Source organism: Anoplopoma fimbria, chromosome 6 (genome assembly GCF_027596085.1).
Source record: "Anoplopoma fimbria isolate UVic2021 breed Golden Eagle Sablefish chromosome 6, Afim_UVic_2022, whole genome shotgun sequence".
In the NCBI taxonomy this organism is placed as follows: Eukaryota; Metazoa; Chordata; class Actinopteri; order Perciformes; family Anoplopomatidae; genus Anoplopoma; species Anoplopoma fimbria.
In genome coordinates this window covers 588,358-612,685 of record NC_072454.1, presented here as the reverse complement: position 1 = coordinate 612,685, position 24,328 = coordinate 588,358, and the positions used below count along the sequence as shown (strand labels likewise).

Here is a 24,328-nt window from a genome sequence, read left to right as displayed (position 1 = left end):
ATCAATTATGATCCAAACATACTGAATTATATCCCCAGAAATCCCCAATGATTCCTAATAATCCTCCTGATGGGATCACATGACCCAGATACATCGGTCACATGACCTCCCGCTCTGCTCTGCACATTCACACCACTTCTGTCTTTGTCTTCAAGGGAAACTGTCTTTACATCACACGTGAATCTATCTTTGATTATCACTCTACATACTGTTATCATAACCATTATATATGAATGTATGAATACTAATGAACAGTTTAACCGTGTATGCAGTTTATTTATCCGCTATATATATATTATATTTCCTGCTTTTGTTGTTTAATTAATATTTAATTCATGATTTAGTTGTATTTGTCAGAATCCTTCTCCCTGCTTTCATGTTTATAAACTAACATGAATCAAATGTGAAACATACATAAATTATTATAATTATTCAGTTCAGCTACATTTCTGTTTTCATTGATATATTTTGATATATTTTGATATATTTTGATATATTTTGATATATTTTGATATATTCTGATATATTTTGATATATTTTGATATATTTTGATATATTTTGATATATTTTGATATATTTTGATATATTTTGATATATTTTGATATATTTTGATATATTTTGATATATTTTGATATATTTTGATATATTTTGATATATTTGATATATTTTGATATATTTTGATATATTTTGATATATTCTGATATATTTTGATATATTCTGATATATTTTGATATATTTTGATATATTTTGATATATTCTGATATATTTTGATATATTTTGATATATTCTGATATATTTTCATATATTCTGATATATTTTGATATGTTTTGATATATTTTCATATATTCTGATATATTTTCATATATTTTCATATATTCTGATATTCTTCTGATTCTTTGTGTCGATTAATAACTTGGATTATTATTATTGTCTCTAAATGTCATTTGTATTTAAATCTGCAGGACGTGAGATTAGATCCACTCAGCTGTTCACAGTGAGGAGAACCATTAACCTCCATTCAGTGATCGAGAGGAGGAGGAGAGAGAGAGAGAGAGAGAGAGAGAGAGAGGAGGAGAGAGAGGAGAGAGAGAGAGAGAGAGAGAGAGAGAGAGAGAGAGAGAGAGAGAGAGAGAGAGAGAGAGAGAGAGAGAGAGAGAGAGAGAGAGAGAGAGAGAGAGAGGAGAGAGAGAGAGAGAGAGAGGAGAGAGAGAGAGAGAGAGAGAGAGAGAGAGAGGAGAGAGAGAGAGAGAGAGAGAGAGAGAGAGAGAGAGAGGAGAGAGAGAGAGAGAGAGAGAGGGAGGAGAGAGAGAGAGAGAGAGAGAGAGAGAGAGAGAGAGAGAGAGAGAGAGAGAGAGAGGAGGAGAGAGAGAGAGAGAGAGAGAGAGAGAGAGAGAGAGAGAGAGAGAGAGAGAGAGAGAGAGAGAGAGAGAGAGAGAGAGAGAGAGAGAGAGAGAGAGAGAGAGAGAGAGAGAGAGAGAGAGAGAGAGAGAGAGAGAGAGAGAGAGGAGAGAGAGGAGAGAGAGAGAGAGAGAGAGAGAGAGAGAGAGAGAGGAGAGAGAGAGAGAGAGGAGAGAGAGAGAGAGAGAGAGAGAGAGAGAGAGGAGGAGAGAGAGAGAGAGAGAGAGAGAGAGAGAGAGGAGAGAGAGAGAGAGAGAGAGAGAGAGAGAGAGGAGAGAGAGAGAGAGAGAGAGAGAGAGGAGGAGAGAGAGAGAGAGAGAGAGAGGAGAGAGAGAGAGAGAGAGAGAGAGAGAGAGAGAGAGAGAGAGAGAGAGAGAGGAGAGAGAGAGAGAGAGAGAGAGAGAGAGAGAGGAGAGGAGGAGAGAGAGAGAGAGAGAGAGAGAGAGAGGAGGAGAGAGAGAGAGAGAGAGAGAGAGAGGAGGAGAGAGAGAGAGAGAGAGAGAGAGAGAGGAGAGGAGGAGAGAGAGGAGGAGAGAGAGGAGAGGAGGAGAGAGAGAGAGAGAGAGAGAGAGGAGGAGAGGAGGAGGAGAGAGAGAGAGAGGAGGAGAGGAGGAGGAGAGAGAGAGAGGAGAGAGGAGGAGAGGAGAGAGGAGAGAGAGAGGAGTAGGAGGAGAGGAGAGGAGAGAGGAGGAGGAGGAGAGAGAGAGAGGAGGAGGAGAGAGGAGGAGGAGGAGGAGAGGAGGAGTGAGAGGAGGAGAGGAGGAGGAGGGAGGAGGAGGAGAGGAGGAGAGGAGAAGGAGTGATGGAGGAGAGGAGGAGGAGAGGAGGAGGAGTCATAAGCAGTGATGGAGGAGAGGAGGAGGAGAGGAGGAGAGGAGGAGGAGTCATAAGCAGTGATGGAGGAGAGGAGGAGGAGGAGGAGGAGGAGAGGAGGAGAGGAGGAGGAGTCATAAGCAGTGATGGAGGAGAGGAGGAGGAGGGAGGAGGAGTCATAGGCAGTGATGGAGGAGGGAGGAGTAGGAGGAGGAGAGGAGGAGGAGTCATAAGCAGTGATGGAGGAGGGAGGAGGAGGAGGAGGGAGGAGGGAGTCATAAGCAGTGATGGAGGAGAGGAGGAGGAGTCATAAGCAGTGATGGAGGAGAGGAGGAGGAGAGGAGGAGTCATAAGCAGTGATGGAGGAGAGGAGGAGAGGAGGAGGAGTCATAAGCAGTGATGGAGGAGAGGAGGAGGAGTCATAAGCAGTGATGGAGGAGAGGAGGAGAGGAGGAGGAGTCATAAGCAGTGATGGAGGAGAGGAGGAGAGGAGGAGGAGTCATAAGCAGTGATGGAGGAGATCAACAGTTGTTCTTCATGGTGAGTGAACAGGCTCCTCCCTCTTCATCGCACCGCGGCCTCTGATTGGCTGCTGCCTTAATGAGCTGCTGACAGACTGATCATCTCTGTTGTTGATGATGCACGTGGTCCGCGGCCCCGCCCCCTGCAGGCCGCAGTGCGCATGACAGACAGCTCCTGATGACGCGTCCTGATGACGCGACAACCTACAGAGGTTCATCCTCTGGAGAGCAGCACCTCACTACAAAAGACTGTCAATAGCAAGCAACAAATCAATAATTAATATCAATAATAAGAGAACAACATGGTGTAAAACGCTCTGATTATATGAAGTTAAAACGTTTAAAACAGATTCAGCGAAGAAAGATTCAAAGATTAAAATATTTAGAAAACAGAAAAATATTGTTTTTATTTTTATTATTTATTATTTTATTTCCATGTTACAGAAACAAATGAAATAAACGTCATTTGTTTCTGCGGCCACGTCTCCAGCTCCGCTGCGTGTGACGTCATCAGGCCGCGACGCCGAGCTGGCAGAAGTTTCAGAAGAAACCGACGAGAGACCGAGAACACACCGTGCTGCCGGTACTACACACACACACACACACACACACACACACACACACACACACACACACACACACACACACACACACAGACACACACACACACACACACACACACAGACACACACACACACACACACACACACACACACACACACACACACACACACACACACACACACACACACACACACACACACACACACACACACACACACACACACACACACACACAGACACACACACACACACACACACACACACACACACACACAGACACACACAGACACACACACACACACACACACAGAGACACACACACACACACACAGAGACACACACACACACACACACACACACACACACAGACACACACACAGAGACACACACAGACACACACACAGACACACACAGACACACACACACACACACACACACACACACACAGACACACACACACACACACACAGACACACACACACACACACACACACACACACACACACACACACACACACACACACACACACACACAGACACACACACACACACACACACACACACACACACACACAGACACACACACACACACAGAGACACACACACACAGACACACACACACACAGACACACACACACACACACACACACACACACACACACACACACACACAGCTGTTAGCATGCTGCTACTACATGTATGCTAACCGTAAACATGTAGCAGGTGCTGTAAAAACTCAAATGTTCTCTAAACATCTTTCACGACATTTCTTGCCGCTTGACTGGAGCTGAGTGTTCCTGTTGCCATGGCAGCTTCTCACTGAACTCAAACTGTACTTTTGTTTTTAACTTTGAATAAATATTAATTTATGTCTTAACAGCAGATTCCATCAGATATCGATCACTGTGATGTTGTGTTGCTTATAGACACTAATCAATAGGTGTCAATGGAAAGAAACGCATCAGACCTTTATCACTTAAAACACGTCATCATCAATGTATTACCTGACTGAAGTGACGTCACCAGGTCTACCTGCTCACCAGGTTCCTCAGGTTCCTCAGGTTCCTTACAATGCTCCTCACCTCACCTGTGTTCTTTAGAGAAACAGACGTTCCTTTGTTTACAATGCTTGCGTCACACCTGAAACACACTGTGTTATTATATATATACAGCGGGTAAAATAAGTATTGAACACGTCACCATTCTTCTCAGTAAATATATTCCTAAAGGTGCTATTGACATGAAATGTTCACCAGATGTCGGTAACAACCCAAGTAATCCATACATACAAAGAAAACCAAACAAATACGTTAAGGAATTAAGTTATGTGTAATAAAATGGAATGACACAGGGAAAAAGTATTGAACACGCTTACTGAAATGTATTTAATACTTGGTACAGAAGCCTTTGTTGGTAATGACAGCTTCAAGACGCCTCCTGTATGGAGAAACTAGTGGCATGCATTGCTCAGGTGTGATTTTGGCCCATTCTTCCACACAAACAGTCTTCAGATCTTGAAGGTTCCGTGGGCCTCTTCTATGAACTCTGATCTTTAGTTCTTTCCATAGATTTTCTATTGGATTCAGGTCAGGTGATTGGCTGGGCCATTCTAGCAGCTTTATTTTCTTTCTCTGAAACCAATGGAGAGTTTCCTTGGCTGTGTGTTTGGGATCATTGTCTTGCTGAAATGTCCACCCTCGTTTCATCTTCATCATCCTGCTGGATGGCAGCAGATTTTTATCAAGAATGTCTCGGTACATTTTTCCATTCATCCTTCCTTCAATTATATGAAGTTTGCCAGTGCCGTATGCTGAAAAACAGCCCCACACCATGATGTTCCCACCTCCAAACTTCACTGTTGGTCTGGTGTTTTTGGGGTGATGTGCAGTGCCATCTGACCTCCAAACATGGTGTGTATTATGGCATCCAAAGAGTTCCATGTTGGTCTCATCTGACCAGACTATATTCTCCCAGTATTTCACAGGCTTGTCTAAATGTTGTGCAGCAAACTTTAAACGAGCTTCAACATGCTTTTTCTTCAGCAGTGGAGTCTTGCGTGGTGAGCGTGCATACAGGCCACGGCGGTTGATGCATTACTTATTGTTTTCTTTGAAACAATTGTACCTGCTGATTCCAGGTCTTTCTGAAGCTCTCCACTAGTGCTCCTTGGCTCTTGGACAACTCTTCTGATAATTCTTTTCACTCCTCTGTCAGAAATCTTGCGAGGAGCACCTGGTCGTGGCCGGTTTATGGTGAAATGATGTTCTTTCCACTTCCGGATTATGGCCCCAACAGTGCTCACTGGAACATTCAGAAGTTTAGAAATCCTTCTGTAACCAATGCCATCAGTATGTTCTGCAACAATAAGGTTGTGAAGGTCTTGAGAGAGCTCTTTGCTTTTACCCATCATGAGATGTTTCTTGTGTGACACCTTGGTAACGAGACACCTTTTTATAGGCCATCAGTTGGGACTGAACCAGCTGATATTCATTTGCACTGACAAGGGGCAGGATTGCTTTCTAATTACTGATAGATTTCAGCTGCTGTCTTGGCTTTCCATGCCTTTTTGCATCTCCCTTTCTTCATGTGTTCAATACTTTTTACCTGTCATTCCATTTTATTCCACATAACTTAATTTCTGAACATATTTGTTTGGTTGTCTTTGTATGTATGGATTACTTGGGTTGTTACCGACATCTGGTGAAAATTTCATGTCAACAGCACCTTTAGAAATATATTTACTGAGAAAAATGGTGACGTGTTCAATACTTATTTTACCCGCTGTATATATGTATTTGTGTATGTATATATGTGTATATATATATATATATATATATATGTATATGTATATGTGTATATATGTGTATATGTGTATATATGTATGTATATATATATATATATATATATATACATTATATACATATATATATACGTATATATACGTATATATATATATATATATATATATATATATATACATATACGTATATATATATATACATATATATATATACATATAAATGACTCATAAAACGCCACTCAGATTCTATTTCAATAGGTCTCCTTGTTTCTCAGAAAGTCTTTTCAGCCAATCAAAGGCCTTAAATGATGAGAAGTCTTTCCTTTGACTCTCCAGCAGACTCAGGATGCAGTTCTTGTCGCTCCGCACACAATGAATCGTGATGAAGAGATCAAAGCTGGTCGGAGTGTTCCTCTTCGTGGGCGGCCTTCTCGCCTACCTGATGTTTGTGAAGCGCCACTACAGCGCCACAAAGCCCAAAGCCGACGGACTAACTCCCCCATACCGGCCCGGCTCCAACAAGCTCGCGGGCGATAGGCCCACCCCTGCTGCTGGACGGAGCTTCCAGTATGGCATCATGTTCGATGCTGGGAGCACTGGGACCAGAATCCACATCTTCAAGTTCCAGATGGAGCTCAATGGTACAGTAGTAGGAGATGTAAAAAGAGGAGCTTTTGGGATTCCATTCCAAACTCCATTCAGATTTCTGCCAAGTTATTTATTTTCAATTATCTGTCAATTTCAGAATTAAATTGATTGATATTGGAATTTAATTTGGGAACCTAAGAATACAGTGGAGATCAAAGTGCAGTCATAAATGTAGCAATGCTTTCTGGGACGTGTAGTTGTTTTTTCTCCTAAAGTTTTTCAGATATAGATTTAAAACAGATACTAATATTTAAATCAGATACTAATATTCATATAATACATTAATATTTAGATCAGATACTTATACCAGTCATAATATTTATAACATATTTATGAAATGAAACAGGATATTTGGAATGTAATCTCTGTCGTTGATTCTAAATGGATTCATATGGATCCGTTCAGATTAAAGTGTGTTCCTCACTGAACTGCTTTGGTGTATTTAAAACCTGCACACGTCGGCCCCAAAACTTTAATTACCAGATGTGAATCCCAGCAGACAAGAGGAGCTTTCAGCCGGCTCGTCCTGCTCTGCTGTGGAGCTGCTGCCAAAGTCCAAATGGACACAAACTCATTAGTGCGTTTTAAGGGTTTTTGGTTTATTAGGCTTAGAGAAAGTTTCCTGCAGAGCTCGGCCAAATGCCTTCGTTATCGCATTTAACCGCTAAGCTAAATCACACAGGCTGAGTGCTGTTTTGGCTCCTTTGTTAGCTTCAGAGCTAACCGGACTAATGGCAGCACCTGTTAGTTATACAGACTGGGATTGTCATTAAGAGCTTAATGACAGCTCAAATGTAGGCACAGGTCCAGGGTCAGTCAGTTGAATTAAATATGATGTAAAACACCGAGGCATCACGACTTATTGCCTTTCTTTCATCTTTATTATCTCTTTATACTCATGTTTAATGTTTTTGTCATATTTGTTCTGCAGAAGCTCCTAAACTGGCCCACGAGACGTTCAGAGCAATCAAACCTGGACTGTCTGCGTACGCTGACGACCCAGAGAAGGTCAGTTCACTACTCGATGGTGCTGCCTGCTAAATGAATGAATGATGGAGGTGAAACGGATCAGAAAACTCTCCTTTCAGCTGGTCTACAGGGATGCAGACTCATCTCACCACCGGCCAACAAATCATTTCAACAAGCCAATAAACCCACAACAATTCAAAATCATATCCTTTTACTTTGTTCTAGTTTTTATAGTGTTTTTTTCTTTCTTCATAAAACACTGGAAATAAAAGATTGTATTTTTATGGATTAAAACAAATCTCTTTATTAGTAGTTTTAATGATGTATTATAATCTTAGAGCTAGTGTTAGGAAGTTAAACATCATAATTCATCTCTAATATCTATTTTATATTAATGTGAAAACATCTCCTTCAAACTACTGGATTTATTCTAGTTTATCACCAACACTACATTTTACAGATTACATGTGAACACATCATGATAACGTTAGAATTTACCTTCAACTAATACTCATTTTCACTGAACAGAGCCTGAACGCATCATAATGTAACTGAACTGAACCTCCTCCTGTTAGCCGCTAGAGGTGCTGCTAACGTTACTAGCTCTCCTCCTGTTAGCCGCTAGAGGTGCTGCTAACGTTACTAGCTCTCCTCCTGTTAGCCGCTAGAGGTGCTGCTAACGTTACTAGCTCTCCTCCTGTTAGCCGTTAGCGGTGCTGCTAACGTGCTGCTCTCCTCCTGTTAGCCGTTAGCGGTGCTGCTAACGTTACTAGCTCTCCTGTTGGTTTGAACACAGGTTGGTTGTTTACAATGTAACATTATCAGAGATCAGAGACTAGAGAAGCATAAATGAAGTCCTGATCTCATGTTTTACTGAATATTAGAGGATCAAACATATCGTTCGCCACAAAATTTATCGGCAACAGTTTTGGTATTCAAGTCATATTTTAAGTTCTACCCTGAGCCTTCCGCTTGGCACTTATTGTATTCATATCAGTCTGTTGACTTATTGTATTCATATCAGTTTGTTTCACTTATTGTTTTAGTATTAGTTTGTTTCTGTACTTTTGCTCTGGTTTCTGCTCTTAGATGCTTGTTTAAGAAAGGAGATGCACTGATGACTTCTGGTGACTAGTAGTTCTCTTGAATACCTATGTTGAACACACTTCCTGTAAGTCGCTTTGGATAAAAGCGTCTGCTACATGACTGTCATGTAATGTAATAATGTAATGTAATAATGTAATGTAATGTAATGTTGTAATGTAATGTAAGCAACACTGGCTAAAGTTGCGGACGTCCTCTGTGCTTCCTGTCCTCTCCGTCTCCTCCTGTGAGTCCAGTGTGCAGCAGGAGTCATGGAGCTTCTGGAGGTGGCCAAGTCCACTGTCCCCCCCGCCAGCTGGACCCTCACCCCCGTGGTCCTGAAGGCCACAGCCGGCCTCCGCCTGCTGCCTGGAGAGAAGGCCAAACACCTGCTGGACAGGGTGAGACACACACACACACACACACACACACACACACACACACACATGCACACACACACACACACACACACACTACACACACCTGATCCTGAAGAGGACAAACCCAGATCTGATCCAAACAAGACTGTTCAGAAGGATTTTAGGCTCTATTAAATATTAGGAAGGTGTATCTTTACGTTTTATTTGGGCTTTGAATGTTATTCAGGAGTTTTGTTTTCCGCCATCATCTTTTCTTAAAGCAGCAAAGATATGTTAAAATTATTATATTTGAAATGCTACCACAAGTAAATGTTCAAGTGTAATGTTTTAAATGATAAAGTATAATAAATACAAAATATATCATTTTTAATTAATTAATTAAACAAAAACACAAGTTAAAATATTAATAATTAATATTATAAAAGAATAAACTATTGAACATTTATTAAAAATGTAAAATAAATAAATATTGAATTGAAAATAGTATTCATAAATAATTCTATAATATGATATAAATGTACATTAAAAAGCACTACCCTAAACTTCATCCATAAACATAAACATGCACTTCATGTGAAGATCAAACGTCTCCCCTGAACTGATCAGCTGATCAATAACCTCCTGGTGTTCAGCTACATTTTGAGTTGCTTTGGCTAGAATCCTCACAGGAAGCTAATGCTAATGATGAAGAGGAGGAGGAGGCAGCTCTTCGTCATCATCATGATCATGTCCAAAAAAGCAAAAGTCTATTAAAGCTTTTAAGTAATCAGTAATAACAGGACTACAGCCGTGAGCCAGAATGTGATTTAATCTGAAGCTTTGCTCTTATAATCAGACTGTTCCTGAATCAGCCAAACACAGAGCTGATTACACAGAGGGGATACAAATATTATTATAAATATGATTATATTAAAATATAATGACACATTAACACAGAGAAATGTGACACACCTCCTGTCTTTATCGTGAAAATATAAAATAACAATGTTTGAAAGATTCACACAAAATACCTGAAAATTGTCCGAAAAATGGGTGAAAAAGTGTGAAAAAAATAGTTGAAAATATTAGTGAAATATTTGCAAAAATTGTCAAGTAGACTTGATTAAACCATGACAGAAATACATGATATACATAAAATAAATATATAAAATGTTTTATCACAGACTTTAATTCACATTCGTGGTTTCTTTTTAATTCAGCACAAACTCAGCTGTAAGTCTGAACCTTTGTCAGTTTAACAAAGTATAAAGATGCCGGGACACAAAATACAAGGAAAATGACACAAATATATCTAGAAAAATGTACAAATATTTAGTGATAATCACTCCACATATTATTATAGAAGAGTTCAAGATCGTAAAAAGATGGTCTCACTATTTAAAAACACAAATACAGCAGAAGAATGTACGACAATAAACTATATTACAGTTTATTTACGTTAAAGTGATTTTTATTCCAAATGTCTCTGTCTGCTCTGCACATTTTATTCATGTAAATGTCTGTCGGTCCCTTTCCTCTCTTCTACAACATTCTCACAGCTGTAGAGGAGCTACAGTTTCCAGGTTTTATTACCTGAGCTAGCAGTTTCCCTTCGTTTCCAGTCTTTATGCCAAGCTAAGCTAACAAGCTGCTGGCTGTAGCTTCACATTTACTGTGCAAGAGTCCCTTACATCAACACAATAATTGGACTAAGACTAATTCAGCCAAGAGTAATACATTCATAAAGAACGTAAAATGACGTAAACAGATGTTTGATGGCCGTCCACATGTTGGAGTCACCTGAAAGGCTCCTTTATGTTGAGTCTTTAAGCTCTCATGGAGCTGACGGACAAAGAGAGGTTCACTGTAGAGAAGACGTTTCAGTTCGTGCTACGCTGTGCTTCCCTTTGTGTCCAGGTGAGGGCGCTGTTCGCTCAGTCTCCCTTCCTGTCCAGAGACGACAGCGTGTCCATCATGGACGGCACCGATGAAGGTACGAAGTGTTTGAAGCAGCTATGATGTATATTTATGTAATAACAATTTGGTTATGAACTGAATCCTCATAATGAGTTTCTGCTCACTGTTCATCTGTCATTAATGCTCTGTAGGGTGGAAGAAAAGAATCCGTACAGCACAGAATCAAGATGTTTTGTGTGGCAACATTGTACACAAACACAAACGCGTAGTATTGATCTTTTATTATATGAACTTTTAACATTGATACTCGGGATGTGGGGATTATCTGCGTTTATATCAGTCACTGTTTCATAACAATAAGGATTGAAGAAGCTACGATATCTATGAAGTCCTGATTCCTGCATTGAGACACGCTCTTTGTCTTTGAGGTGAAATCTCCTTTCTTGTGAGTCACGAAACAAATGTGTGTGTGTGTGCACTGGTTTGTTCTGTGTGTTTGAGAAAGTCTCTCCACTCACCTGAAGTGTTGCGTTAAACATTTCAGCAGGAACCAACTCTCCAGTCTTATATTCCCCAAAAAGAGCTGCAGTAAAGGAGCATTTTGGATATAAAATGACCAGGGAGTCATGTGACCCGCTGAATAATTTACAATATCGTATCATGATAATATCGTATCGTGATAATATCGTATCGTGATAATATCGTATTGTGATAATATCGTATTGTGATAATATCGTATCGTGATAATATCGTATTGTGATAATATCGTATTGTGTCTTAAGTATCGTGATAATATCGTATTGTGATAATATCGTATCGTGATAATATCGTATCATGATAATATCGTATTGTGATAATATCGTATCGTGATAATATCGTATCATGATAATATCGTATCGTGATAATATCGTATCGTGATAATATCGTATTGTGATAATATCGTATTGTGTCTTAAGTATCGTGATAATATCGTATCATGATAATATCGTATCGTGATAATATCGTATGATAATATCGATAATATCGTAATAATATCGTATTGTGTCTTAAGTATCGTGATAATATCGTATCGTGATAATATCGTATTGTGATATCATGATAATATCGTATATAATATCGTATTGTGTCTTAAGTATCGTGATAATATCGTATCGTGATAATATCGTATTGTGATAATATCGTATTGTGATAATATCGTATCGTGATAATATCGATCGATAATATCGTATCATGATAATATCGTATTGTGTCTTAAGTATCGTGATAATATCGTATCGTGATAATATCGTATGTGATAATATCGTATTGTGATAATATCGTGATAATATCGTATCATGATAATATCGATAATATCGTATCGTGATAATATCGTATTGTGATAATATCGTATTGTGTCTTAAGTATCGTGATAATATCGTATCATGATAATATCGTATCATGATAATATCGTATCGTGATAATATCGTATCGTGATAATATCGTATTGTGATAATATCGTATTGTGTCTTAAGTATCGTGATAATATCGTATCGTGATAATATCGTATTGTGATAATATCGTATCGTGATAATATCGTATCGTGATAATATCGTATCATGATAATATCGTTTTGTGTCTTAAGTATCGTGATAATATCGTATCATGATAATATCGTATCATGATAATATCGTATCATGATAATATCGTATTGTGTCTTAAGTATCGTGATAATATCGTATCGTGATAATATCGTATCGTGATAATATCGTGATAATATCGTATCGTGATAATATCGTATCGTGATAATATCGTATTGTGATAATATCGTATTGTGTCTTAAGTATCGTGATAATATCGTATCGTGATAATATCGTATCATGATAATATCGTATTGTGATAATATCGTATCGTGATAATATCGTATCGTGATAATATCGTATCGTGATAATATCGTATCATGATAATATCGTTTTGTGTCTTAAGTATCGTGATAATATCGTATCATGATAATATCGTATCATGATAATATCGTATTGTGTCTTAAGTATCGTGATAATATCGTATCGTGATAATATCGTATCGTGATAATATCGTATCGTGATAATATCGTATTGTGATAATATCGTATCGTCATAATATCATATTGCTTTCATTCACACATGCAGGAAATGTTCCAGGACATTTCAGAGACAAACGGCAGGTGTGAAAGGGACATTGGAGGCTAGCTGTGACCATAGAGACAGATATGTCCTTCAGCAGGTGGTGGAGACCAAAACCAGAGTTAAAAGAGAGAGAATATTGGACACAAAGGCTCCTGATGAATCATCATGTTCATCTGTTTGCTCAGAAGTACAACATTGAAACACCGTAATGAGGTGGTAGTTGTAGTCCGTGGTCTTCAGAGGGTTGACCTCTCACCAGGTCTCACACTGAACATGATCCTCATCTCTTTATCAGTTCATTAGATTACAGAGACTTTGTGCGTCTCTACATCATGGCTTCATTTGTTTTAATCCGTGAAGCCGCTCACATGATTCTCCTCCTCAGAGGTCCCGCTCTGATTTCCCCAACGAAAACCGCCAACATGGAGGATTAAACAATATGGAGGATTATAAATTACATGAAGCAGGAGACTAACCACACAGCTGATTTACCTTTAAAACAACAATAGAGGCAAACATCCACCAGCATCTGAAGCATTTATTGAACAACTGTCACTTTACAGAGACGTAGAGGGAACCCTGAGGAACCTCTGTGGTTCTAAAACAGACCCTACATTTTATTTATTTAATTATATCACAGGATAAAGTACAAGCAGCTATGAGCCTTTAAAACGGCTTTAAAACGGCTCAAAAGAGTGAAGATAAAATCACACTTTATTAATCCTGAGGGAACTAAAAGTAAACAATAAAGATTATCAGTGAGGCGTGAAAACTATGATACACAATGCCAGAGATGAGGATCATATCAATAAAGAGCTTATAGGTCAGTTCTTACCTGAAAGAATCCAGACGTTTTGAAAAAAATCATTTTTGACGACTGATGTTAAAAAGAAAATTTCAATTTACGGATCAGCTGAAGTGATAAATTAAAAGCATGAGATTTAGAAAATCAAATCAAACAGAATGATCGAAGGTTTTTAGCTTGATGCAAAACAGGATCGGAACCAGCTGCAGAAATCTGTATGTTGTGTTATTGTCTTGTTTTGTGTTCAGTAATTACCTTCTTTATAGTTTCTCGTTATTGATGCAGGCTGAAATAGATTTATATTGAAAAGGCGGGATTTTGATAAGCATGTTTTCTTTGAACAATCGCCAACACTGCGTCGTTATCACATCCAGAAGCTGTAAACACCGTCGCTATCATCCCATTTTCATCTGTCCAACGGCCCTTGAACACATCATGTGCGACAAACGCCTCCATCAGAGAAAGCAGCCAAAGCGTAGCTATAAATTGTGATATATCATCGAAAACTTCTCATTTAAACTCTCGGCCCAAATAACCGGAGTTTCTATAAAAAACATTAAATTCTGAACTCCTCAGTGAAACTATGAAGTCATGATTGATTCATCTGAGACCAACAGTCATGTGACAAGAAATCTGTGAAACTGTGACTGAACTTCTGAACGAAGAGGAGAGAGGAGAGGAGGAGAGGAGGGGAGGAGGGGAGAGGAGAGGAAAGGAGGAGAGGAAAGGAAAGAGAGAGGAGAAGGGAGGAAGAGATGAGAGGCTGGAAGTAGAGGATGTTAAAATGTAAAAACCTTTATATATATATATATATATATATATATATATATATAACATGTAGAACCTCCATTTTTTCCCAACATTGTTAATACGTGTGGCCAGTTGGAAAAAATGTTGTTCATATAGATTCTATTGTTTTTCCAAATTTTGTAAAATGAATTATCAAAGAAAATCATCTTATGTTTTTTTTCTTCTCTATGACTTATGTCATAACTGTGTTTTTCTGTTTGAGTTCTCTACTTCTAGTCATGATGGTTCTGTTTCCATAGAGGAGCAGACTCTTCTATTGTGATAAACAACGAGGCCATATTGAGTAAAAACACCTCCTTTGGGTTCAGAGGGTTGAAGGGACAAATACCACCTGTTATGAGAAGTGCAGTCAGTGTTGATGGTAAATGTAGTGCTGCCATATTGAACCAGAAAGTTCTCTGAGCCGTGCCTACATGTCCCAGGATGCATCAGTGGTGATGCAGGTGGACCCCTCCGGTCCCCCATGGAGGTGAAGTGGTCCTGAGTTCTTCAGGGTTCAGGTCTAAGGCTGTGCTGGTGTGAGATCAGGTGTGTTTGGCGTTATGGACACCATGTGACTGTTCATTCATACATTAACATGAGAAACTTCTTTACTATCATATGAATCCAGCTTCCAGACGTTGGCTCCCGGTTGACCTGTCTTCTATGTGCATCACAGTGATACCACTGAAGATGTGTTAATATATATATATATAAATGTATACATATATACATATTTAAATATATATATGTGTGTATATTATATATATATATATATATATATATATATATAAATGTGTATATATAGGACCCACATGGCGGTCCTGTGTTTTAGAGGCTGGCTCTCCCTCTTCTAATCCAATCCTTTTTAAAGTAGTTCATACAAGCAATTATGTCCGTGTGGGATAATGTCCCACTTAATCTTGAGGGGGGGGGAGGACGATTATCTCCCCCGTTTATTCCTGAGGCTGAAATGTTTTCTCCTTCCCTCTGAGTGGGATCAGCTCGTTACGTCCATAAATGTCTTTTCATGATTACTGAATTAACTTGTCCTCTAATGGACAGATTCCTGCTCCCTCTCAGGAGTCCGTCCTCCTGCCGTATCACGGCTCGGCGTCCTGATCCCCGGCTGAGATTACCCCCGTCCGCCCTGAATGGAGGCGACTTATTGTTAATGCAGCGGGCGGCGGGGTGCTAAGTGCCGGTGTTTTAAAGCCCGGCCTCTCTCCGTCCACCAGTGTTTGTTTTGTTTGGAAATAGCTTCTTAGAGTTTGATGTTAAAGCTCCTATGATACAGTTTCTATCAAGCCCTTTAATCATCCACGGCTGCATGCGGCCGGGGTCAGAGGTCGCTGGTAAAAGGCTCTAATGCGTGCGGCTGAGTGACGGACACATGTTGTCTTTGAGTTGACCTGAATAAGCAGAGAGCTCAGAGCATCTTTAGCTTCATGCTGCTTCATCAAACTCTTCCTCTGTGCGTACCTCGACCCGTTCATTCACCCATGAGTCAACTCATCATCATCATCATCATCATTATTATTATTATTATTATTATTATTATCATTATTATTATTACTATTATTATTATCATCATTATTATTATCATTACTATTATTATCATTATTATTATTATTATCATCAATATTATTATTATCATTATTACTATTATTATCATCATTATTATTATTATCATTATTATTATTACTATTATCATTATTATTATTACTATTATTATTATTATTACTATTATTATCATTATTATTATCATTACTATTATTATTATTATCATTACTATTATTATCATCAATATTATTATTATCATTATTATTATTATCATCATTATTATTATTATTATTACTTTTATTATCATTATTATCATCATTATTATTATTATCATTACTATTATTATCATTACTTTTTATTATTATTATCATTATTATTATTACTATTATTATTATTATCATTACTTTTTATTATTATTATTATCATTATTATTATTACTATTATTATCATTATTATATTATGCTGCACGGTGGTGTAGTGGTTAGCACTGTCGCCTCACAGCAAGAGGGGTCTAGGTTCAATTCCCGGGCTGGACAACCTTCTGTGTGGAGTTTGCATGTTCTGTCAGCGTGGGTTCTCTCCGGGTTCTCCGGCTTCCTCCCACAGTCCAAAGACATGCAGCTTAGGTGCATTGAAGACTCTAAACTGCCCGTAGGTGTGTGTGGATGTGAGTGTGAATGGTTGTTTGTCTGCCCTGAGATAGACTGGAGACCTGTCCAGGTGAACCCTGTCCAGGTGAGACCTGTCCAGGTGAACCCTGTCCAGGTGAACCCTGTCCAGGTGAACCCTGTCCACCTGTCCAGGTGAACCCTGCCTTCACCCAATGACAGCTGAGATCGGCTCCAGCACCCCTGCGACCCTTAACTGGATAAGCAGGTTACGGAAAATGGATGGTTGGATTATTATATTATCATTATTATTACTATTATTTTTATTATTATTATTATATTATCATTAATATTTTTTTATTATTATATTATTAGTAGTAGTATTTTATTATTATTATTATGATTATATTTGTATTATTATTATATTATTAGTAGTAGTATTTTATTATTATTATTATGATTATATTTTTATTATTGTCATTATTATTATTATATCATTATTATCATTATTATCATTATTATTAATATTATTATTATCATCATTATTATTATTATTATCATTATTATTATTTACATGTTTATTAACAAAACAAGAAAAAGAGCAAAAACCAATGATTCTATCACATCACAGACGTTCCAGTTTAAGGTCTTTATTGATACCTGATACCGTTCACGTTGATCTGAATCTATATTTCCTGGTTCGTCTCAGTCACATGAAGCTTGTGTTTAGTGATTGAGTGACTTAGATGCTCCTTCAGTGACCTTCTGACTCCTTCAGTGACCTTCTGACTCCTTCAGTGACCTTCTGACTCCTTCAGTGACCTTCTGACTCCTTCAGTGACCTTCTGACTCCTTCAGTGACCTTCTGCTCCTTCAGTGACCTTCTGACTCCTTCAGTGACCTTCTGACTCCTTCAGTGACCTTCTGACTCCTTAAGTGACCTTCTGCTCCTCCAGTGACCTTCTGACTCCTTCAGTGACCTTCTGACTCCTCCAGTGACCTTCTGCTCCTTCAGTGACCTTCTGACTCCTTCAGTGACCTTCTGCTCCTTCAGTGACCTTCTGACTCCTCCAGTGACCTTCTGACTCCTTCAGTGACCTTCTGCTCCTTCAGTGACCTTCTGACTCCTTCAGTGACCTTCTGACTCCTTCAGTGACCTTCTGTGACTTCCTCCTCAGTGACCTTCTGACTCCTTCAGTGACCTTCTGACTCCTTCAGTGACCTTCTGACTCCTTCAGTGACCTTCTGACTCCTTCAGTGACCTTCTGACTCCTTCAGTGACCTTCTGACTCCTTCAGTGACCTTCTGACTCCTTCAGTGACCTTCTGCTCCTTCAGTGACCTTCTGCTCCTTCAGTTCAGGTTCATCGTCTGAACCTTTGACTTTTATAAAGGAAACGATCTCCATCCACACTAAGGCCTGAACCAGTGTCACATGACTCTTCACATGCACGGGGGGCGGCGTGTCAACAGGAAGTAGATTGGTTGATTAGTTGCAGTAACTAGGACGGTGTATTATAGGACTCTTTAGTAGCATAAGGTAGGACTTGGTACTTCAGATCGTCTTCTATAATCTTCCTATATACATTTAATGGAGAAAGGTTTTTTAGTCACACGGCTGCAGGTCCTGTTTGTTCTCCTCTCACACATTAAAGGAACTTTAAAATGAACTCTTACAGTAGCTCAGTCCCTCTGCTCGTTAAATCTGGTTCTGTTTATCCCGTTTGGTTCTTGTTGAAGAACCATCAAAGACTAACGCTGAGTAAACGATCAGCTGACCCACTCTGTTGTTTCTGTTCAGGGATCTCTGCCTGGATCACCGTCAACTTCCTCACTGGTGAGAGACCGTGTGTGTGTGTGTGTGTGTGTGTGTGTGTGTGTGTGTGTGTGTGTGTGTGTGTGTGTGTGTGTGTGTGTGTGTGTGTGTGTGTGTGTGTGTGTGTGTGTGTGTGTGTGTGTGTGTGTGTGTGTGTGTGTGTGTGTGTGTGTGTGTGTGTGTGTGTGTGTTCCTGGTGGACTGAGCTGCAGCTCTCTGTTTCAGGTGATCTTCACAGTGCAGACTCGTCCACAGTGGGGATGCTGGATTTGGGGGGGTCGACTCAGATCACCTTCAGCCCTCAGGACGAGGTGAGGAGCTCGACCAATCAGAGAGCAGAGCCTCAGGTGTCTGCTCTGAGAGAGAGGAACACTCTCACTGTCAAACTACCAGGATGACTCTCATCTTAAAGCTTAATCTGTGACGGCCTCATAATCCCAAACAAACAGCCTCACAGCACTCACTATGTAGGTCAGCGCATGGGCTCCTCCCACCGCTGATGTCATGTTTATGTATATATATACATGTTTATGTATATACATGTTTATGTATATATGTTTATGTATACATATATATGTTTATATATATATGTTTATGTATACATATACATGTTTATGTATACATATACATGTTTATGTATACATGTTTATGTATACATATACATGTTTATGTATATATGTTTATGTATACATATACATGTTTATATGTATATATGTTTATGTATACATATACATGTTTATGTATATATGTTTATGTATATATGTTTATGTATATATACATGTTTATGTATACATATACATGTTTATGTATACATATACATGTATATGTATACATAAACATATATATATAAACATATATATGTATACATAAACATATATATATATAAACATGTATATGTATACATATACATGTTTATGTATACATATATGTTTATGTATATATGTTTATGTATACATATATGTTTATGTTTATATGTTTATGTATACATATATATGTTTATGTATATATGTTTATGTATACATATATATGTTTATATGTTTATGTATACATATATATGTTTATGTATATATGTTTATGTATACATATACATGTTTATGTATACATATATTTATGTTTATGTATATATATATACATGTTTATGTATATATATATGTTTATGTATACATATACATGTTTATGTATACATATATATGTTTATGTATACATATATATGTTTATGTATACATATATATGTTTATGTATATATGTTTATGTATACATATATATGTTTATATGTTTATGTATACATATACATGTTTATGTATATATGTTTATGTATACAAAACATATATATGTTTATGTATACATGTTTATGTATACATATATATGTTTATGTATATATGTTTATGTATACATATATATGTTTATGTATATATGTTTATGTATACATATATATGTTTATGTATATATATATTTATGTTTATGTTTATGTATACATATATGTTTATGTATATATATATGTATGTATATATATGTTTATGTATATATATGTATGTTTATGTATACATATATATGTTTATGTATATATGTTTATGTATATATATATTTATGTTTATGTATGTATGTTTATGTATACACATATATGTTTATGTTTATGTTTATATACATATATATGTTTATGTATATGTATATATGTTTATGTATACATATATGTTTATGTTTATATATGTTTATGTATATGTATATATTTTTATGTATACATATATGTTTGTTTATATACGTTTATGTTTATGTATATGTATGTATATATATGTTTATGTGTATGTATGTATATATATGTTTATGTTTATATATGTTTGTGTATGTGTATATGTATATATATGTTTATGTATATATGTTTATGTGTGTGTGTATATATATATATGTTTATATATATGTATATGTGTGTGTATGTGAGAGACTCCTCACCGTGTGTTTGTGTTTGTGTGAACAGAAAACCATCCAGACTTCACCCATCGACTACATCAGGTCCTTCAGGATGTTCAACAGCACACACACGGTCTACACACACAGGTACGCACACACACACACACACACACACACACAGGTACGCACACACACACACACAGGTACGCACACACACACACACACACAGGTACGCACACACACACACACACACACACACACACACACACAGGTACGCACACACACACACACACACAGGTACGCACACACACACACACACACACACACACAGGTACGCACACACACACACACACACAGATTTGACTGGATAGCTGTGGTTGACGTTCTCTTCCTGTATTGATTATTGATCAGTTATCTGGGTCTGGGTCTGATGTCTGCTCGGCTCGCCGTCCTCGGAGGCGTCGAGGCTTCTCCCCGTACGTACCTTTATTCTTTTGTTTTTCAGTTTGCTTTCATCTCTGCCTTTTACACACACACACACACACACACACACACACACACACACACACACACACACACACACACACGCACGCGCTGGCGTCCCCTCAGATAAATAAGCCATTATCTAATCTTTTAATAACAGCAAGATTAATTCCTTGCCTGCCAGATGTTGCTGCGATTTAGCTGCTGTAAGACGATGCAGCCCAGATCCTCTCTGCTGCCTGCCTGTCTGTCTGTCTGTCCTGTCTGTCTGTCTGTCTGTCCTGTCTGTCTGTCTGTCTGTCTGTCTGCCTGCCTGTCTGTCAGCCTGTCTGTCTGCCTGTCTGTCTGTCTGTCAATTTGAATCACATGTTCAAAACTTGTTGCATAAAGTGAAATTAAACTCTGTGTGTGTGTGTGTGTGTGTGTGTGTGTGTGTGTGTGTGTGTGTGTGTGTGTGTGTGTGTGTGTGTGTGTGTGTGTGTGTGTGTGTGTGTGTGTGTGTGTGTGTGTGTGTGTGTGTGTGTGTGTGTGTGTGTGTGTGTGTGTGTGTGTGAGCAGTAGAGGGCAGCACTGAGCTGGTCAGCCCCTGCCTTGCTCCAGAGTCCTCGGGCAGCTGGGAGCACGCTGACGTGGTCTACACTGTGAGGGGACAGAAGGCAGGTGGGGTCCGTGCAGTGATCTGAGTGGTCCATGTGGTTACCCATCATGCAGCGGGAGTAACGTGTGTGTGTGTGTCTCAGGGGAGCCGGTGTACGAGGCGTGTCGGACCAGAGTGGAGAAGGTTCTGTACAGGAAGGTGGTGAAGGCGTCCGAGGCCGCAGACGTGGAGTTCTACGCCTTCAGCTACTACTACGACCGGGCCGTCGACCTCGGGGTCATCGGTACGGAGCCACCCGCTAATAACAATCATTATAATCAATATAATCATTATAATCAATATAATCATTACAATCAATACAATCAGTATAATCAATACAACGATCATTATAATCAACGTGAACAGCTGAGTCATCGGTACAGATTATTAATCATAATAATAATCTATAGAAAACGTTTCATTGTGTGATAACAAGGTGTTGGTCTAGGATCATGTGTAGACCAGGACCAGGTGTTGGACTAGGATCATGTGTAGACCAGGACCAGGTGTTGGACTAGGATCATGTGTAGACCAGGACCAGGTGTTGGACTAGGATCATGTGTAGACCAGGACCAGGTGTTGGACTAGGATCATGTGTAGACCAGGACCCGGTCCTGACTGTGTGCTGTGTGTGCAGAGGAGCAGAGGGGAGGAACCATCAGAGTGGTCGACTACATGGAGGCAGCTCAACGAGGTGAGACGTCGCCATCTAGCTGTCAGAGGAGGAGCTGCAGCTTCAGCAGCCGTCCAATACAGGATCAATAGATTTATTGATCTGGTGGTGATCAGAATATTGATGATAATTAACATTTATAAGGTCATTATTTAACGTTTAATAGTCTTAATAACCTGAATATTGTTGTGTTGATCCGGTCCAGTGTGTTGATCCGGTCCTGTGTGTTGTCTCAGTGTGCAGCGGTCCGTCCGTCAGTCCTCTGCAGAGTCCGTTCCTCTGTCTGGACCTGGTCTACATCTCAGTCCTGCTGCAGGAGCTCGGATTCCCCCCACAAACAGTTCAAGGTGAGGAACCCCGGAGTCTGGACCGGAGTCTTTGGGGATATTTTTCACATATTTTTTTACTTATATTCATCAGATATTTCTCTCTCTCTCTGTGTGTGTGTGTGTGTGTGTGTGTGTGTGTGTGTGTGTGTGTGTGTGTGTGTGTGTGTGTGTGTGTGTGTGTGTGTGTGTGTGTGTGTGTGTGTGTGTGTGTGTGTGTGTGTGTGTGTGTGTGTGTGTGTGTGTGTGTGTGTGTGTGTGTGTCAGCTGGCGAGGACCATCAACCATGTGGAAACCAGTTGGGCTCTGGGAGCAACTTTTCATTACATCGAGTCCCTGAAGCTTTTATTGTGAAAACCCTCAGGGAGATCCTGATGATGATCCTGACCCCCCCCCCTTCAGGTGTACGAGTTCCTTCTTCTCCTGAACAAAGTGACCTCATAGAAACCGAAACACTCACAGGCAGCGGTGGAACGATAGTACATGAACTCAAGTCCTGCACACGTATGAGGTACTTTGAGTATTTCCGTTGTCTGCTACTTTACTTTAACTACTTCAACTCTGACAGCTGAAGAAACTACAGGATATGTTTTTGGTAATAAAGTTTGAGAGTACGTTTAGAAGCTGATACTTCTCCACCGCTGCTCAGATATTAAAGTTTACCTCCAGTCCTTCAGCTGCTCCTTCAGTCTTTAAACGGTACTCTGCTTTTTACTGCAGCGGGTTTTATATTTAATCTCTGGATTATTTGTTTTTTGTGCCAAAAATATGAAGTTTTATTTTCACAGAAACCGACGGTGATGATAAAATACATTTATTACTGTTTTACATATTACTTTGAGCTGAGGTCACCTGACGTGATCTTCACACTCGTCTGTCCCAGTGAAACCAGTAGGACACTGGTCCTCACGTCTCTGACCTCACAGGGACAAATGTTCGTTTGTATCGACAGCGTGTCCGATTGTTTTCTACCCAGAAGGACTTCCTGTTTGTGTTTGAAACAATAAACAGACGTGAATGTTTCTGAGATAAAGACTCTGATTCTGTTCATTGAACACACCACCACTGATCGGACACACATAGACATTGAACACACCGCCACTGATCGGACACACATAGACATTGAACACACCGCCACTGATCGGACACACAGAGACATTGAACACACCGCCACTGATCGGACACACAGAGACATTGAACACACCACCACTGATCGGACACACAGAGACATTGAACACACCACCACTGATCGGACACACAGAGACATTGAACACACCACCACTGATCGGACACACAGAGACATTGAACACACCGCCACTGATCGGACACACAGAGACATTGAACACACCACCACTGATCGGACACACAGAGACATTGAACACACCACCACTGATCGGACACACAGAGACATTGAACACACCACCACTGAACACACCACCACTGATCGGACACACAGAGACATTGAACACACCACCACTGATCGGACACACAGAGACATTGAACACACCACC

The 24,328-nt window shown here is 39.2% G+C and overlaps 1 protein-coding gene across 3 annotated transcripts; it reads left to right on the top strand.

Annotated features, from left to right (window-relative positions):
• The first annotated feature begins 3,224 nt into the window (after positions 1-3,224).
• Positions 3,225-23,837, top strand: entpd6 (ectonucleoside triphosphate diphosphohydrolase 6). 3 transcript variants are annotated; one of them, XM_054599595.1, is made up of 14 exons: positions 3,225-3,315; positions 6,436-6,737; positions 7,676-7,752; positions 9,054-9,197; positions 11,073-11,148; positions 18,779-18,814; positions 19,019-19,104; positions 20,766-20,845; positions 21,110-21,174; positions 21,740-21,841; positions 21,922-22,062; positions 22,456-22,512; positions 22,728-22,838; positions 23,085-23,837. In XM_054599595.1, exons 2-14 carry the CDS (start codon positions 6,479-6,481, stop codon positions 23,387-23,389), a joined length of 1,539 nt encoding a protein of 512 aa, XP_054455570.1. In that variant the 5' UTR covers positions 3,225-3,315; positions 6,436-6,478; the 3' UTR covers positions 23,390-23,837. The 3 variants fall into 3 exon arrangements, with proteins under 3 accessions (XP_054455570.1, XP_054455569.1, XP_054455571.1); XM_054599594.1 differs by having other exon boundaries at positions 6,433-6,737; XM_054599596.1 differs by lacking the exon at positions 23,085-23,837 and having other exon boundaries at positions 6,433-6,737; positions 22,697-22,766.
• The last annotated feature ends 491 nt before the right edge of the window (positions 23,838-24,328 follow it).

What these genes read in the sequence shown, in the direction of transcription:
- entpd6 (XM_054599595.1), top strand. Translation starts at nt 6,479, where the DNA reads ATGAAGAGATCAAAGCTGGTCGGAGTGTTCCTCTTCGTGGGCGGCCTT. An exon ending in CCAAACACCTGCTGGACAGG is followed by an intron (nt 9,198 to 11,072) that starts GTGAGACACACA and finishes CTTTGTGTCCAG; the next exon opens with GTGAGGGCGCTGTTCGCTCA. An exon ending in CATGGACGGCACCGATGAAG is followed by an intron (nt 11,149 to 18,778) that starts GTACGAAGTGTT and finishes GTTTCTGTTCAG; the next exon opens with GGATCTCTGCCTGGATCACC.